The sequence below is a fragment of the Catharus ustulatus genome, chromosome 8, assembly GCF_009819885.2.
Source record: "Catharus ustulatus isolate bCatUst1 chromosome 8, bCatUst1.pri.v2, whole genome shotgun sequence".
Taxonomy (NCBI): domain Eukaryota; kingdom Metazoa; phylum Chordata; class Aves; order Passeriformes; family Turdidae; genus Catharus; species Catharus ustulatus.
This window is the reverse complement of record NC_046228.1, coordinates 19968399-19985490: the sequence shown is the minus strand read 5'-3', so window position 1 is coordinate 19985490 and position 17092 is coordinate 19968399. Positions and strand designations below refer to the sequence as shown.

The following is a 17092-nucleotide window of genomic DNA, read 5'->3' as shown; positions in this document are numbered from 1 at the left end:
ACTCAATTTTGGGGAATTTAATTCAATTTACTGCCAATTAATATAAATATTTGAGTGCTGGTTTAGGTATGGGAAACAAAAACTGGAAACAACACTTACAGAAAACATCTTTCTGCTTTCCCTTCCTGGCTCAGCTTCACTCCAAGCCCCTCTCCCCCTGCCTTGTATGCCTACAAGTTACACTCAGCCCCTTCAGCAAAGCCATGGGTGTGGCAAAGGCAGGAGGGGATGGGGAGCCACAGGCAGTACTTGACCCTGCTGCTGCTCCTCATTCTTCTCCCCTGCCCCAGGTACATGAACTACCACTTCAAACACACAAAAACAGGCTTCGTTGATACTAACAATTTATTGCCAAATTGAAGATAGCTAACAAGAACAGTCCTGGAGATATCCATGAGATATACCTGACTGCATGGACGTGAGGCAATTGCTCTCCATATCTTCCTGACAAAGCATCTTGCGTGTGACCAATGGCTTATCCTCTCTAAGCTGATTGCAGATTTATTTTCTCTGAAAACTCAGACACTATCATTGCATGTTCTCACAAAGCATAGAATTCCATTCCATCCTTAACTCTGATTTTTTAGGCTAAGTTGTTTTCTTTCAGTGTTGTACAGCATTTATTTGAAGCTCTATTCCTTTCATAATTCATTAAGGCAAAGCTTACCCATTGCTCAATCAGCTATGAGAAGCAGTCTGAAGAGTGCCTGCAGAGCCATCTAATTTGCTCCCTTTGCTCATGGAGTGCCTGGTAGTCACAATCCTGCTGGATATGCAGGTAGAGACTGCAGACTTCAGATTCCAGCTTGGCACTCCACATGGAGCCTGCACATGTGTCTACACAGCTTTTGCACACAGACATCATCAGCTCTGCCCACAGTGCAAGCTGGCTAGAAATTGTGCTACTATAACTACTGTGATACCTGGTTCAAGCAAAAACACCTGACTCCTCAGCTGAATTTACTGGCATGAACTTAAAAATGCTCTAACCATCCACAAACTATACAGTTTCTGGTTCAAACATGAGACATCCAAGCAAACACTGAAACAACTAATCTGCCAGCAAAAAATCCACAGAAAATACCTGTGTCTCCAATTGTACTAGTGTACAAGTTCACACACTTTTACATTTAAAAGAAAGAAACAGATTTATTTCTGACTATCTGTATCACAGAGAAAGCAATTCAGGTTCAGATATAACTTTTTTCCCCTACAACCTTGTAGGTGAAACTCAAATTTTACAGAATTGCTTGCTGCATCTCCATGCAGTGCTAATCTCTGAAAGATACCTCTGCCACAGTCAGCCTGCACTGTTCACTCCTGAAAGGAGCCAAAATATCTTCAGGAAGAAGTATTCTCTGTGCCTTTATGGAACCTGAGAAATTTAAGCAAGGAAGTCTAGGTACTGTGAGAGTTGTCCAGGGACTCAGATCAAATGTCACAGTACTTGCCAGTGATCTTGCAATCATCCTTTGTCACAGTCCATTAAGACCTCTCAAATTTACAGGCCAATATAATCTGTGAATTAAACTTTATTTACCCTTTTTTTTTTTTACACTTAAGTGCATGGTTTAAGAATTAGGGCTTATAAGTTATGACATTTTGTGCCTTGAATGGTGAATAAGTGAATTCATAGGATAGACTAGTCTGAGCCAAGGGGATTGAGCCCTGACATGTTTGTTTGTTGAAGTCTTAAGTTCATGAAATAAAGTTTAATTCACGGAGTACTGAAAATTTGAGAAACCTAAACGGACCATGACATCCTTAACAAGAGACAAAAGTTAAGTAGAAATAAATAAAGGACTTATGCAATCCAAATATTAGCATTATAACCATTATTTCTGTCTAAGTGCCACTGAACCTAAGACAAGCATGACGGTCTGCCCCCCAGCAGCTCCACAAGTATTTTCTCAAGCAGTTAGATATTTGGTTCTTGTCTCTATCAAGTCATCAGGATGCTGGTAAAGGACCATTTCTGGGGTCCAGCTCTTAAAAAAAAAAGAAAGAAAAAAAATCTTAGTCTTACATCTTCCTGAAGAAATCTCAGTTTAGGAACACATTTGTCTTCTAAAGGTCTCAGTATTCTTTTATTGGGACTCTACTTGCATTTAGATTTACCCTCTCTCCAGAGGTTTCTTTTAGAATAGAACTTAAGCAGAGAGCTGCTTTTAACACTCCTTGTGCCATATTAGTATTTCTTTGAAAACATCAGTGTCCTCTGGCATGGCTAAATGGAGATGACATTCCATCCAGCTGTGCAACATTTATGGTGACACCAGCCCAGCAGAGTTGATTTCTGTCCTAATCAGGGAGGAGGTGTTCCTGCCTCAGCACCTACTCCCTCTACACTCTCAAAGCAATTTGTACATAAATTTGATATTTGCAAATAAATTGTACAAACAAATCCTAAGTACAAGTAGATATAAAGATAATGTGTGAATTGATAGAATGAATTTGTGGATGGCAGTAGCTTAAGGGATGAATTGTCCCCAGCTTTGACTGTGAGAGGTATTAGACCACATACCTTTAAAGAAATTTGCTGCAAAGCCTGCTTTATTGATGGTTGCATCAGATGCAAACTTCATCCATACTTTGTTGGAACTGGATTTGATGTCTTCTGGCTTCTCATAGCCACAGAAGTGGCCGATGAGTGGGCTCTGTTCAGTGAGGCCATCTCGGATCTCCAGGTAGTCGTACGAGCACGCGTCGTGCCATTCAATCTGCAACAGGAAAAGTGTGTGCCTGTACCTCACCAGGAAGAGCTCTTCCAGCCAGGCTAGTGGCACAGTTAGACTGTGGGCACAGACCAGCTCCCCAGACAACTGTGGCTGCCACTAAGCTCTTCTGCTGCTCAAATTGCATTTGAGCCTAGGCACATCTCAGTTCTGCCACTGCTTTGTGGCTATCCTGCAGTGAAACCCAGCGAAACCCAGACTGTCCACAAACTGCTTTTGCAAGAAAAGCTGTAAGAAACAGAGCAGAACTACAAACAAAAAGGTTCAGGGAATAGCTGTGGGGAGGTAGTGGTGTCAGCCCTTTACAGGACTAGCATGGTGAGTGCACAAAGCCACAAGAGCCTGTGGGACAGATGAGATTCACGCACCAACCGAGGTCCTGTCCACTCCTGTCTGTGACTTAACATCAGTAAGCAGAGACTGATCACTGGCATGTAGCTAAGTGTGCAAGATATCCTATAACCAGTAGAAGAAAACTTTCTGTGAGTTCTTCAATGTCTGTCTGCCATCTGGGACCACAATATTTATTTGGGGAGTCACATCCTGCAATCTGACAAGTCCCAGTGACACCAACAAGAGTTTTTTGCCTGGATTGTGACCATTTACTTCCATTTCCAGAGTGAAACTTTACAGACTCATGAGTCCCTACTAACATCATCAATACTTTTGAGTCCTTTCTAATTCCTTCTGTCTAGAGCAAGTTTTTGAAAACTCAGCATATTTTAAACTTCAAAAATCAAAATCTCTGAGCAAATATCTGGTAAGGTAAATGATCCTCTGAAGTAGTCAAAAGATTTAAAACAAAATATTATTATTATTACCACCACTACCACTTTATTCTTCACTTTAAAGGGTTTGTAGAGGCAAAATAATATCTGTAATATAATATGCAATGGCATTTCTCACCTCAAAGGCTTGGAATGTGATTCCTATGTGAAAACCCTCAGAAACTGTGATCTTCCAGATACACTCTTTGGAAGGTCTGTAGTCATCTGGGTAATTGGGAGATTGGATCTGGCCAGCATCTTTGTGTATTTCTCCACCGCAAATAGCTTCATTAAAAAAAAAACAAACCAGCAAACACATGAGATTGCAAGTTTCTCTGCAGGTAAAGCCCACTCCATATGCACTTTTCTCATCAAACCTGTTTCAGTACTGCTTGTTATACAAAGGCAATACACAAGTTATGGATGTTTTTACAAATCTAATATTTTGTCTTACAATAGTGTCTCCTATCTTGCTGTGCTAATGTCCTCAGAAGGTGAGCTCATTGGCACAGAGAATTTTTAAAAATTTGTGCTGTTCATACTCCTGCTCACCTTCATATCTGCTTGAAACCTGCTACCAGCACCAAGAACCAAGAAAAGTTATGGGGAGGGTGTGGGAGGGGGAGAAGTTGCAAATCTAATCCAGCCACACGATGGCAATATTGACAAGCACAATTTGAGCTGATCACCACCAGACCATCAGGTTGGCTGCTGTGCATGAAAAATAAAGTTTTAATGCCAAATATAAGAGTAAGTTCAAATACTAAAATAGAAAATTTAATGGAAATCTGGTTTAATACAAAACTAGTAAAGATTTTGAAGACAACAGCAGTTCAGCAAAATTGTCTGCAAGACTATGTAAGGAATGAAAGTAAGATCACAGGCTAAAGCCTGTTACCCATGATGCAAAACATAAATGGATGTTTTCTACAAAATACGCTAATGTTTTGGCTGTGCCTGAAGTCCAGGAAACAAAAAAGCACCAGCAGAAAGTACAAGAGAGATAGTACTGCAATGACACCTGCCAGATATCAACCTTCCTTGGCTTCCCCCCACAAGGAATTGCACCAGCAGTTCAGAGATGGCTCTCCATGTAGTGTCCTGCCAATTGCTTGCATTGAGTAACACTGTCTTGGTCTTGCACTGTATGCTGCTGATGTAACCAAGTTAAAAGCACTGCTTCATTAGTGCAGCTGACCTCTTTCTTACAGAATCAGTGCTAAAGCACCACCAAAAAGTTGCACACAAAAATTCAGCTGCAGAGCACAGTTTAGCTTGCTGAGTTCATGTATTCAGAGCTACAAGTGGTCCTTGAGAAAACCTCTGAAGGACCCTTCAAAGAACTGTCTTCCCCACCTAACAGAAAGAGGACTACAAGAGCAGAGGATTTTTTTTCTTAGAGCCATGAAACTAATAGCCAACGAATATCATCTCTATCCACTGCACAAGTTCACACTGACATAGCTGAGCATCAGCTATGCTTGGAAGAGCCTTACTGTAAAATGGGAAGAATGTCTGCTGGCAGAGCCTGAGATGATGATAGTGATGGCAAATTCAGGGTTGTCAGCAGTGCTGTAGGACAAAACCACCACCATCTTCCCATCTTAAATCTCATGAAAGAAAGGGAACAGAATGACTGAACTAAGAGGACACTTCCACTGCATAAAACTGTCATTTAGGATCAATTCTGGTGTCATGTGGCTGCATGCTTCTGCCTCTTTCCTCCCATCTTCTGAAAACTTTAGGGCCAAGACTTGGAGGAATGCAAATCCAAAAATCAGTCCTCACCCACAGTTACCAGATGCATGACCACTCATACACACTGTCACTAATGCAGAAGACAGAGAAGCAGTGCTAAATTTGAGGGAGGAGTTCAAAAGAAAAAGAGGAACTAACAGCAACAGACAAAGATTTTGGACAAAAATTCATAGAAAATTAAACACTTATATGCAATCCCTCCTAGAAATAAAAACTACCTTTATTGCATAAGCACAGAAATCACAAAACAGCTGAGCAAGCCACTTTGCAAAGGGCAAAAGAAACCAGACATTATCAGAACTTGCTTAAGAGGGAAATAAGGATTAAAGAAGATTTTTTTTAATCTCCTATTTGAGCAAGTAAATTATGGAGAGACACGCAGATAATCTCTCTAGCTGCTCTTCTGACAAGAGAAGGCTGAGATATTCAATGCTTCAGCATTCCCTTCATCATCCAGAAATCAGAATGCAACTGTGCAATGGGCTATACCTGGACCTGCAGCACAAGCTGGTTTACACTAGACATACTCTGTGCTTGTTCTCAGGCATAGCCATGGATTTCACAGCCTTACCATGGGAAATTTCTTGCAGGAAAGGGTTATATAAAAAGTCACTCTTGAAGAGGCAGGAAAATAAGAACTTGGAGTTTGCCTGACCAGTATATGCACATTCCACCTTCAGCTGCTCTATTCAGAAGTTAAGCAAGCTCATATTTACCAAATCTTTAGGGATCATTCATTAATCAGCAGGAAATATGGGAAATTGTCAAGGGAAAACAACGTCACTTTGCAAAGTGACTTTGGAATGCAGCCAATGTAAAATTAATTTTCTCCCAATACCATTTAGCAATATGAGGGATGATGCCATACATGCTAATTTGATCACTTCCAATTCCAACAAACTACCATAAAGGGGGTGTTACAAACCACATGGTCCAGGCAACAGCTGCATTTCAGGAGAGTTGTTTAAAAAAAACCCAACACCAGGCAAGCCACCTCTGTCTCTGGGGCAACAATTCCTGCAGAAACCAGATATCTCTCCTGTGAAACAGATTTGTTAGCCCCAAACTGCTGTGAAATCCTCATATGCTTTATCTGCACTTCCCCAACAGTCCCATGTTTGCTTCACTTCCCTCTGTTAGTATCATTATTCATGAGTTTATGGGACACTTGGGCACTCGGCTTCCAGCATTATGCTTGTTCCTGTGGCTGAAGAAAGATGATGATGCAATGTCAGTATCAATACAGTCAACCTCAATACTGTTGACAACACTGGTATTTCTAAGAAAAATGCCTGCTGCCCAGAAAACAATGAGGGCTTTTAATACATTTCAGAATCATTACTGCAAAAAATCCCAAGCATATGTGGAAAAGGGAGGTTACTGATTTTTAATGACTGTGGTAGTACTGCTCCTCCTCTGAAGTGGTTTCATCATCTCAGTGCCATGCAAGTTTCTAAAATACCTGACCTGTAGAAGATCTGACATGCTAATTTCCAATTTTCTGTAAGTAAAACATACAAAGGAGAAACAAAAGAGCAATCTTTGAATTTGAGGAAAAAAACCCAACCAACCAACCAACAACACCCCAAGACAATCTGTGTTAAGTGATATAAAATGTATGACCCCGAACTTTGCCTGTTAAAATAAAGAAACTCTTGCTCCACACACTGCTGTTTGCAGGGGCTGGTTAGAGCAAACAGAACCTGGCTAAATATGGAAGCTATTGCTTTGTGTTGCCACCTTGTTTTGCCCCCTGAAATGTGATATTCTAGTTGGAAAATCCAGGCTTTGTCTACTGAAACAAGTCACAAAATCTGCCAATTCCCATAAAAACAGGAGCATGGCTGTATCTAACCACACAGTGCAGCACAACTCCTGCTGATCCCATCAAAGCCCTGTATCCTGCTCCACGTGCCCCATACGATGCAGAAGGGCTGTACCTTCATAGACCACAAAGAAGCCTTTGCCCAGGATGTTACTGCTGCTCCGGAACTCGATCCACAGCCTGCTGTCTGTGGAGATCACTGGTTCAGGAATCTTGTCACCACAAAATCTACCTAGAAGGCAGGAAAGAGATAATAAAGATCTCTATAATCTCCTGAGAGGCAGCACAGCATAACGGGCACCTGTGAGTCTGACGAGCAAAGAGTCTTTGGTTAAAAAACCCTTTCACTCCCATCAATTGTGCTTTGGAATAAGTTTCTGTGTCCCCCCTTTCTTAATTCATATTCTTTTCCATTATTAAGTGAATTAAAGTTCTCTTCAACTAGGAGCAGAATCCAGTAATTACCAATGAAGCCTCTATTGCCCTGGTAAATTCAAAAGGGCTCTTGTCTTGATCATGGAATTGAGCAAATGAGCTACCATGGTGGGGAAGCATCTCCCTGTCTTTCCAGAGGTGTGGCATTAGGGAATGTTCTTTCCACCTGCTAAGCCTTGAAAACTCCTTCAGCACTTTGCACCCCCGAGCAAATACTCCAAGTCAAATCAAGGCCAGGACACAGCCATGCTGATGAGGAAAAAAACATTATTCTCTGTTCAACAAATCCTGGTTAAGCTTCTGCAGTTATATAATTTCTTTCAAGAGAAAGAGACAGGAGCAATTTTGCTCCATGATTCCACCAGCTTTGAGCTCTCTGGCATGTACCAGCACTGGTAAACTCCCAAAGTTTGCCAGTAGGAATGAATCCTGAAGCAGAACAGCTGCAGATGGCATCTGCAGCCCAGACAACCTCAACAAACCAAATTTGGTGCTCTTCTATTGAAGACAGAAGCTTCTCACAGAAACAGAGTAAGCACCAAGTATGCACTGATAAGCAGGGACCTGCACTTGGGTCAGGAGCCTGCACTGAGCAAACATGGTTTTTCACCAGCAGGGCTATACACTGAACTCAACATGGTCTTGGGACCCTGTCCAACTGAATCCCAATTGGAATCTGACAAAGAGCAGTTCTTCAGGTTGAATTCAGCCAGGACAGCAGTGATAGGGATCCTGGCCTTCCAACACATCTTTGAACAACTTCTACTGGGTAAAAACCTGGTTAATGCCTTACCTTCAAGACAGCATCATATTTCACATTAACTGGCTGGGAATGGCAGTTTCACTATCAGGTTTTTTTTTTCCCTTGCAGAGTTACCCATCCAAATATTTTCTTGGACCCAGCTTTACTCAGCTACTACTGTGACCCCAATCTGCCCAGTGCTGTTGGGGCAGTGTGACAGCCCTGCAGTATATCAATAGCATTTCCCATCTCCACTCCCAAAGGGGATGCTAAAAACAGCATCAGCACTGCAAAGCTTCTTCCTCTAGGGTCACTGAGCAACTTCCTCCTTGATTTAGACTTGGAGTTTAACAAGGGTGTCAAGAAGAGGAAACACAGATGAGGAACGAGAATGAGCAAGCTCCTCAGAGTGTGATAAAGGGCCCATTCATAAAAAGTTATACACCATTTAAAGGCTGGGTTTTCACACACTTCCCTGGGAAAATATGCAGCACACATGTATTTCTTCTCTCCACAAGAAGCCCGTGCTTTCACAATTCACACTAATCCCCCTCCTCACCCCCTGCTGAATTGCCGTCTGTCTGCCTCTTCTGACCTAATTTCATGGGCTCAGCCCCATGCGGGAACCATGGCCACTCATGCAGCATCTCCTTCCAGATGGAAACACTCCCAAGCCCACCTGCACTAGGACTAGGGAGGTGCTTGGCTTCTGAAGTACCTTTAAATTACTCAGCAGAAAAAAAAAAAATAACGAGGAGCTAAGTTGCAGCTGCTGGACGATGTTACCTGACACATATGCAGCAGAGAACAGCAGTATATGCTGCCAGCCCCAAAATAGACAGTGAACAGTAAAACCAGCTCTCAACTGCCCTGAAAGGTAGGCCCACTGAAACCTGGGAAGCAGCATGGCTTCAGCCTCAGCACCTCACCTGGTACCAGGGCTAGGATGTCCAGGAGAGCACCCAAACCTCCTGACACCCTCTGACCCTGTGCTGACTAGCCCAGTCCTGTGCTGCAGTAAGGGGTGCAGCCCCTCTAACACAGCTGGGGATGATGCCCTGATTGCTTCTTTCCTTTTAGGCAGAAGGGGCTATTTGCAGTGCCACATTTTACATCTTTGGGACACTGAGCTCAGAGGACGAGGTCAGGATCAGAGGCAGTGACAAAGCAGGTGGGACTCTAGAACCACTAAAGGTGACAGAAGACTTGCAGTTATGATAGCAGGAGGTAGAGAAACAGAGGAGCTGCACTTCCTAGAGATCTCTGGGAGCAGAAACAGAGTGGAGAGTGGAGTCCCTGCACAGTTTGACATGGCATGGCCTAGCAAGTTTCCTGCTAGGACTACAGAGGCTCAAAGTACACAGTATTGTGTATTTGTAAACACAAATTCATGAGAAATAATGGCAGGAGCTTGGGTCAGGAGCTGTGCAGCTGCTTCATTCTGACTGCCTGACAGTTCTTCCCCAGACTTAGGAAAGAGCAATAACAAAACTCCAGAGACCACGTTTTCAGTCCCAGCCAGGGCCCTGGCTCACTTCCCTGCCTGCCTCATTTCTCAAGCTGAAAAAGGAAGGAATAAAGCCTTTGTGATCCATGCTTGGAGCATGGATCATTGGGAGTGAATGCAGCACACTGACATCTCTGGATGGAGGCACTAAGGGACGGTCAGTGCACTGGCTGGACCTAGGATCCTTTCAAGTAAAGGAAAGTTTGTTTCTGTTTGTTTTCCCCACCCACTCTCCAAAGCATCAAGAACACACAAAAATGAAATAGCTACTCACCCAATAATGGAGCCTTCCTCCAGTAGCCATCACGCACCTCCACATAATCATACCAGCAAAGGCGACTTTTAAATAAGTCCATTGATGTGAAATTTAACATAATCTGAAAGGAGAGAGTGCACATTTCTCTTTGGGGAGGGAGTTACTCTAAAGAGAAGACTCTAGAGATTGTTTCATTTTCACTACAGTACTGCCTAAGTGAGTATACAGGTAAAGACAGTAGGGCTGTTTGTAGGATTTGTACACCACCTTTCCTCAAAAAAGAAAGGCTTCTCAAGGTGTTTCAATGAAACTATGACAGTATATGACAACAGAGAGCCCTTCACCATCAACTCTGTAATTCAAATTCAATACTTCTCAGTTACTAAAATGTTACTTTAAAAAAAGCCCAGTTTGGATTTTTAAAATTAAACCCTTTGGTTTTGAGTAATGTGAAAATCATAGAGAAAGACATTGTCACAAACCACACCTTTAGGGTCTATACCTGCATACAGATGGTACCTGTAAGAAATATCTAACTTTGCTAATTAGGTTCTACATTCTGACCATCAGATTCACACCATCATTGTGATGCAATTGCATTCAGTGGTTTAACCAAACAGAGTTTGGCATTAAAATGTTATTATTTTGGTCTCCTTCCTCTCTAAGATGGATCACTGGCCTTGGTCTGGGAGGTCACCTATGGAAGTCACCATTGGTGCATACTTGCATTTTTTTTAATTTGACCCATATAATTCATTTGCATCCATAATCTGAACATAGTAACAGAAATGTCTTTATAATAAAATGGATGTTCTCCCCCAAAGACCTGGTTGGGTGTGCAGAGTGCAGTCTGTAATGATGTCACTCAATTTTTTCACATTTTTGCAGTATTCTGACTTTGGATAGCGAAAGGAGATTCTTCTGTTTCTATGTTTCTATTTTCACCTCACACCTCAGTGCAACAATTTGCACCAACCACTGCATTGGATTAAACAGGTAAATTGAAGCATTGAATTTGAAATCAATTCCTTATTTCCTTCTTTAACATTAGTGGTTCAGCATTTAGATGCTGGGTCCTTCCCGACACAGCTCTAAAGAGGTTGAGAAGCAAAGGGAAGGTTTACGGTAAGACTGACACCATGAAACTCCCAGTTATCAAACCTGGACAGCTCCTGGCCCTCTTGCCCCAGCAATGCTCTCCCTGCAGCTGATGGCAGGAGTTCAGCATGGCATGGGACTGGGCTTGCAGGTGACAGGAGTCAGGCATTTGCTGCAGAACAAACAAGCCCTGCGCTTCTTTGAGTCCTAAGCATGTCTTGGGAGTGATCCTCACCAAACCACTCTGCCAAGGAGCTCGCAGGCTGGGCTGCTCATTCTTGCAGCCTGGTATGGAGTGATAGGCCTGAAGGGCTGCTGTTGCTGGATTAAGGAAAGGTTCCATTTCTACAGAAGATCAATAAAACAAAAGGAGTTGGGAAGAAAGTGGACAGGGTAGGTGATTGATGTGCAGCGGGGCTTGGCGTTTGGAGGCGGGAGGTGGGAGTTCCCTGACAGGGACATTATGCCTGCATGACAGGGGCAGGCCATGGATGTCACTCATGGCTCCTCAGCTCCCTTCAGGATCCCAGACTGCAGCACGTTTTATCTAACTCATCTGACTGGCTTTGGAATGCGTGCTTGCCAAAGCTAACAGGTGGCAGGAAATGTCCATGCAGGGTTCAGTCTCAAACTGAGAGGCAGGATCAGAGAGCAACACACAGCCCAGATATGAGAGGGGCTCTGCTCCAGCATTACCACTTCTCTCCTCAAAATCAGGTACTTCTGACTCCATCTCTCTCCTGAGTGGTGCTCAGCAGCCTTTCCAGGCTCCGTTCCTCACACCAGGCATGCCGAGATCTTCTGGCAGGTTATAACACTATCATCACATGAGGGAAGTGCAGAGTACACCTTGTGCTGCTGTGGCACCTACCTTCTCCCCTGGGGTCACCGAGATCCTCCAGACACAGTGGGAATAGGAGGGGTAGCCATTTGGAAAGCCAGGGGCTGAGAAATTACCTGTTGAGTCTTGCAAGGTCTCTCCACAAACTGCAGGAGAGGGAAAAAAAAACTATCAAAAAGGAGTGACTCTGAAAGACATCAGGGTCTACCAAACTGTCTGCCCATGGCTGCTGCGTGCAGGTTGGTGGCTGGTACTCCAACAGTGCTCATTCATGGTACTGGCCAAAGGTCATTGACCACCTGAGGCCATCACACCAAAGGAGTCATGTGACATTTGTCAGAATTTCTGGGACAGATGATGCTCAGTGCAAGGACACAGACAAACAGCTGCTAAAGAAGCACCCTTCTCCCTTCATCTTCCTTCCACACGCCAGCACTTCCAGGTTTCAGTTGAGGAGTACAGTAATTTCACAACTATAAGGCACACCCTTTTGACTAAAATTTTCCCCCGAACCCAGAAGCGCGCCTTATAGTCCGGTGCGCCTTATACAATGCACAAAGTTGCGAAATTTTCCAACACGGAAGTGCAAGCTGTGAGTGGGGAGTGGCCCCGCAGGGCTGTGCCAGGCTGTGAGGGGGAGCAGCAGCGGGGCTGTGCCTGGCTCTGAGTGGGGAGTTGCCCTGTGGCCGCGCCAGGCTGTGAGGGGGAGTGGCCCCATGGCAGCACGGCTGCCAGGTGCAGGCGAGCCCAGGGACCCGCGGGGCCGCGGCAACGGGGTGGAGGCGGGGCCTCAGCCAGCAACCACATGGGGGGTGCCGGAGGCGGATCCTCACTGCAAAAAAAAGGTGCGCCTTATAGTCTGGTGCGCCTTATATGATCTACAAAGTTGCGAAATGTTGCTGACTCCCGGGGGTGTGCCTTATGGTCATGAAATTACTGTATCTCATTCACTAATCAAATGCAAAGTTTTAACCCCACCCCACCTCACAAACCCACACTGTTGCCAGCAAATCTGTTTTCCCTTCATTACAAACTGCTCAATTAAGTTCTCCTTAGATATCATTGTAAATTGTCTTTTTTGGGCTTAAAACATCCTAACAAAAGCAAGGCAAGTCCCATCAATGGGACTTCAGCTGCCCAGCACCTTCCTGGCCACTGCACTGCACAGGACAAAATGTGAGCACAGCAGCCCATTGCTCTTCAACTTCCTGTTTTGTGGCCTGCTGCACTTGATGAAATGTAGATCCCACAGCGACTTTTGGGAAGCAAGGAATATGCACATGCATATGATCCTTTAGGGAACAGCAGCTTCCAACATCTGGGAAAGCTGTGACTACTGTAGCTCTGCTCTCTGAGCCAGGATGACTGACCTGCAACAAGGAGTGACCATCCACATCTGCAGAGCAGCTGGCTGGCTGGGAGCACCACAATATCCAAGCTTCCATTTCCTTGGCCCAGACACATCCAAGTGCCCACTGCAAGGAGCAGGGACCTTGGCTTGCCTGCTTCCCAGCTGTTTTTCCAATTTCATAACCAACTGATATTATAAAGCTCCCCTGGACCTGCAACTCTGTTTCCTCAGAGACAGCAAGGCAGCCCCCCAAAATTCCTGATTGAGCAGCAGTGCTTTAAAAGATCTGACATGGTTTTCCCTTTCTCATGGAAATGCCAGGGGTGTTCCTCTGCCTGATGCTATCACAGGGTAATTCTGCAGCCATGATTACATTCAGATGGGTGGGCTGGCATTTGGAAGTGAAAAGAGATTGGTTCTATTGAAAAAGTTTAATATGTTCAAGCAGGGGAGAAAGAGTCACCTAGGCCAGAATTTCTTAATTTCCCTAAGCAAGTTTGATCCTCAGCTTGACAGCTCAGACTACATGAACAAATATGGGGATCCAGAAAGGAGTTTTTTAATATTTTTTTTTTAAATAGAGAGAGAATGCCAATCCATAATCACCAGGGTAAATAAATGTTCTTTTTCTCTGCTCAAAAAATCTACTTAAACAAACATGAAATGATAAAGGGAGCTCTAAATCATGGGAATCAGGCACAATGACCACAGTGACATGAGAATATTGCCCTCAGCTGTATCACAGTGAAGGTTCCAACAGCCCAGACTTAATTCTCCCAGAGTGCAATAACACAGCTCCTGGCAAGACTCTGTAATTATGGAACAGGTACTATTGTGTCTACTTGCAAAGACTACTTTGCTTTAATATGAAAGGACTAGCTGTCTAACTCTCTGACCCTTGTAAAGTCCCCAGACACTGTGACAGGCTGGCCTTCCAGCATGGAGCAAAGCCTGATGCAGCACAGGGGGAAGCACCACAGTGAGCAATGTGAGCATCTTTGGGGACAGCACCACCTCCTGCAGAGCTCCCTAGAAAGCAACATGACTGTACTCCACCGAGTAGCAAAGAAGACAAGAGGTCCAATAAAGCAACTGCTGAGAACTTCTGGCATCCAAGAAACTGAGCAGGTAGAAAGGAACAGAGGTGAAAAGCAAAGCAGTAAGGTGAATGCTTCAGAACTCATTTGTAAATGAAGCAGTTGAGTGAGGCACTCAGAGTTCATCAGCTGGTTACTGGTACACTGCATCTTTGTGAAAATGCCCACAGAACTGAGGAAATTAAATACTGCAGGACCATTCTCAATTTACAGTTTAACCATTCCTGCACAATTAGCACAGTTACACAAGCCTTTTTCCTTTAGCACAGCACAAGACAGCAGGATGAGCTGTTTTGAAGCTTTTGTAGTGACTGTAGTAATCAAATCCTCAACCTTGCAGCCATAGCAAATCTAGCATTAACTATTATATAGCAGACTGCATCCTGCCTTCCAGAAATGCCTTCAGCAAATTTCGTTTGATTTCACCTGGCTTAGCCCTAACTTCAACCCAGCAGGTATAAGCTTTGAGGAATTAAGAGCAATTTAAAACAGCAGGGTTTTAGAACGGACAAGTTAAGCAAGCCCTAACTGCAGCAGGCACATGAGCTCCAGTCTAATGAGCTGGAGAGCCCTGTTTCCTACAACAGACACAGCAGCTGTTCTGGCTGATTCCAGGGCATGCTTGTAACTCATCCTCCACCACACTAGCTTCTTTTTTTGGGAGATATTATTAGGTATTGTCAGATGGAGACTCTCTTTCTACAAGGGAAGCCATCTGCCGCTCAACTTCTGAATTATGCTGCTGCACTTTACCCTAAAATCCTCAGCTTCACTGCCAAACAGCATCTCCATCCTAAAGTCTCATTCAGACCCTGCTTGAACACAGAGATGAAGTCCTTTGGTCTTGAACTCCTTTGCTTTGTATTTTGCAGATGAAGAAAACTTTTCAAGCTACAGATTCAAAAGGCAGATGAAGATGCTAATGCCATTAAATATACTGCACTTCTTCTCCTAAGATCCAACCTATGTATAAATTTTGACGCAAAGAAAAAAACAAAACAAAGCAGAACAACAGATATTTGAAAAAATATTTAGAAGGCTAAAATCTTTAATTATTTTGCTGCCTAATATGTTTTGAACTGTAATAACCTCTGCTAAAGCTTTGTGGGGAAAAAAAAGTAGGAAAAGTTCTACTGTGCAAATGGAAAACTTGAAAACTTGAGACTCACAGAAGAGTTCTCATTTTAAAAAAAGTTGCTTTGTAGCTTTTAGTCAGTACCTCAGGCCAAAGTGGCTTTTCAGCTTGCCTTGAGAAATCTAAATCTGTAATTGATTCTTCCAGCTATGGGAATGAAAAGCCTGGTTGGATTAAGTCAGACTCAATCAAAACAACATAGTGCAAAACAAATTAACCCCTAAACTAATCCATGAGATAATTTTGCAAGAACAACATTTTATTCAACCAAAAGCCATTTAGAGATAATGATGAGTGTAGAAAGAAAAATGTAATGATGAGGTTAAAAAAAAAAAAAAGGTTACTTAGAACTAATAGACCTGAAAGTTATACCACCCATTATAAGCTTAAAGCAGTAATCTTCAAACATATAGAAGCTGAAGTCCTCAGAATTAATTCTAGACTGTTATGGACTCATACTTTCTGACCAATAGTTGGATACAGAAAAGCAGTGGATTTGTACAACAGCTATCCACCACTTTCCAGGGCCTCAGTCTACCAGGCATCTTCCCACCATTTTGCTAACTCCTAATCCCCACTCCACCTGTAGTCTGAAGCCCTAAACCCAACAAGAATAATGTCAAAGACACATTTTAGGCAAGTTCGCTCCTCCCCCATGGCTCCTGCCTATAGCATTTGATAGTCTCTGTTTCCCAAGACTCCTTCCTCAGAGGGATCCTTAAGCTGCTCCTGAGCTCCAATGCCTTCCACATAAACCATGTGTCTGTGATAAAGCAGGATCTTGTCCCCAGGCCATATTTACCTGGGCACTTGTACAGCTTCCTTGCCTGAGCGATGTCCCCCTGGCTCAGGCGAACGCGCTGACCGATGGTCGGCCGGACCCCGTTATCATCACGGCGGGGAAGGATGGTGTCCAGGAAAACTCCTCTGAAGGGAGAGCAGAGACACACAGAGCAGTGAGGTAGGGAAAGTGACACAATGAACAGCAAGTAGAGCTGGCAGGCCTCCCACACCCCATCACCCTGACCATATATTCCATGCTAACAAGCAAGAGTGGTTCAGCCTCTAATAACTGCTAACTATCTCAAGACAGCCTTCTCACTATAGCAGACAGCTTCCAAATGTACAATCAAGTCTGCCAAGCCAGAAAATTCCTCTTGGATATCTCAAAACTGCTGCTGCCTCTGTTTGAGGTAGCACATTACTTGCCATAAATCAGAAAAAGCAATGAAATATTCCTGCAGACAGTTCATGGCACATCTGGCTCAGCAGGAACACAGATCTGGTGTTTGAGCCAAAGAAGCAGAGGGAAGGGGAGATTTCCCAGTAGCAGATGGGGCTGGGCTGGCAGTGTCTGGGGCTGCCACAGACAGGAGGAAAAGATCATGTGCTCTACCTTTGTTCTCTATGAGTTTCCAAGCTAGTAACACCACTTGTCTCTGCCTCTTTTTACTTGCTACTATTTCTTCCACGTGCTTCACACTCAGGAGCTCTTTACTGCTCTTCTGATCTCAGTCCAGTGAAGGATTTAAGCTCAGGCCTCAC

General features: G+C 43.8%; 1 protein-coding gene across 1 annotated transcript in view; it reads right to left on the bottom strand.

Moving 5' to 3' along the window:
• Window positions 1-17092, bottom strand: part of TLL2 (tolloid like 2) — an 88650-nt gene that overhangs the window by 13763 nt on the left and 57795 nt on the right. Inside the window, exons 8-13 of the mRNA XM_033066492.1 lie at window positions 16350-16474; window positions 11995-12110; window positions 10044-10146; window positions 7201-7317; window positions 3642-3787; window positions 2525-2720 (exon numbers count right to left, since the gene is read on the bottom strand). Coding sequence (XP_032922383.1) covers window positions 2525-2720; window positions 3642-3787; window positions 7201-7317; window positions 10044-10146; window positions 11995-12110; window positions 16350-16474 — 803 coding nt within the window. The remainder of the gene's footprint in view (window positions 1-2524; window positions 2721-3641; window positions 3788-7200; window positions 7318-10043; window positions 10147-11994; window positions 12111-16349; window positions 16475-17092) is intronic.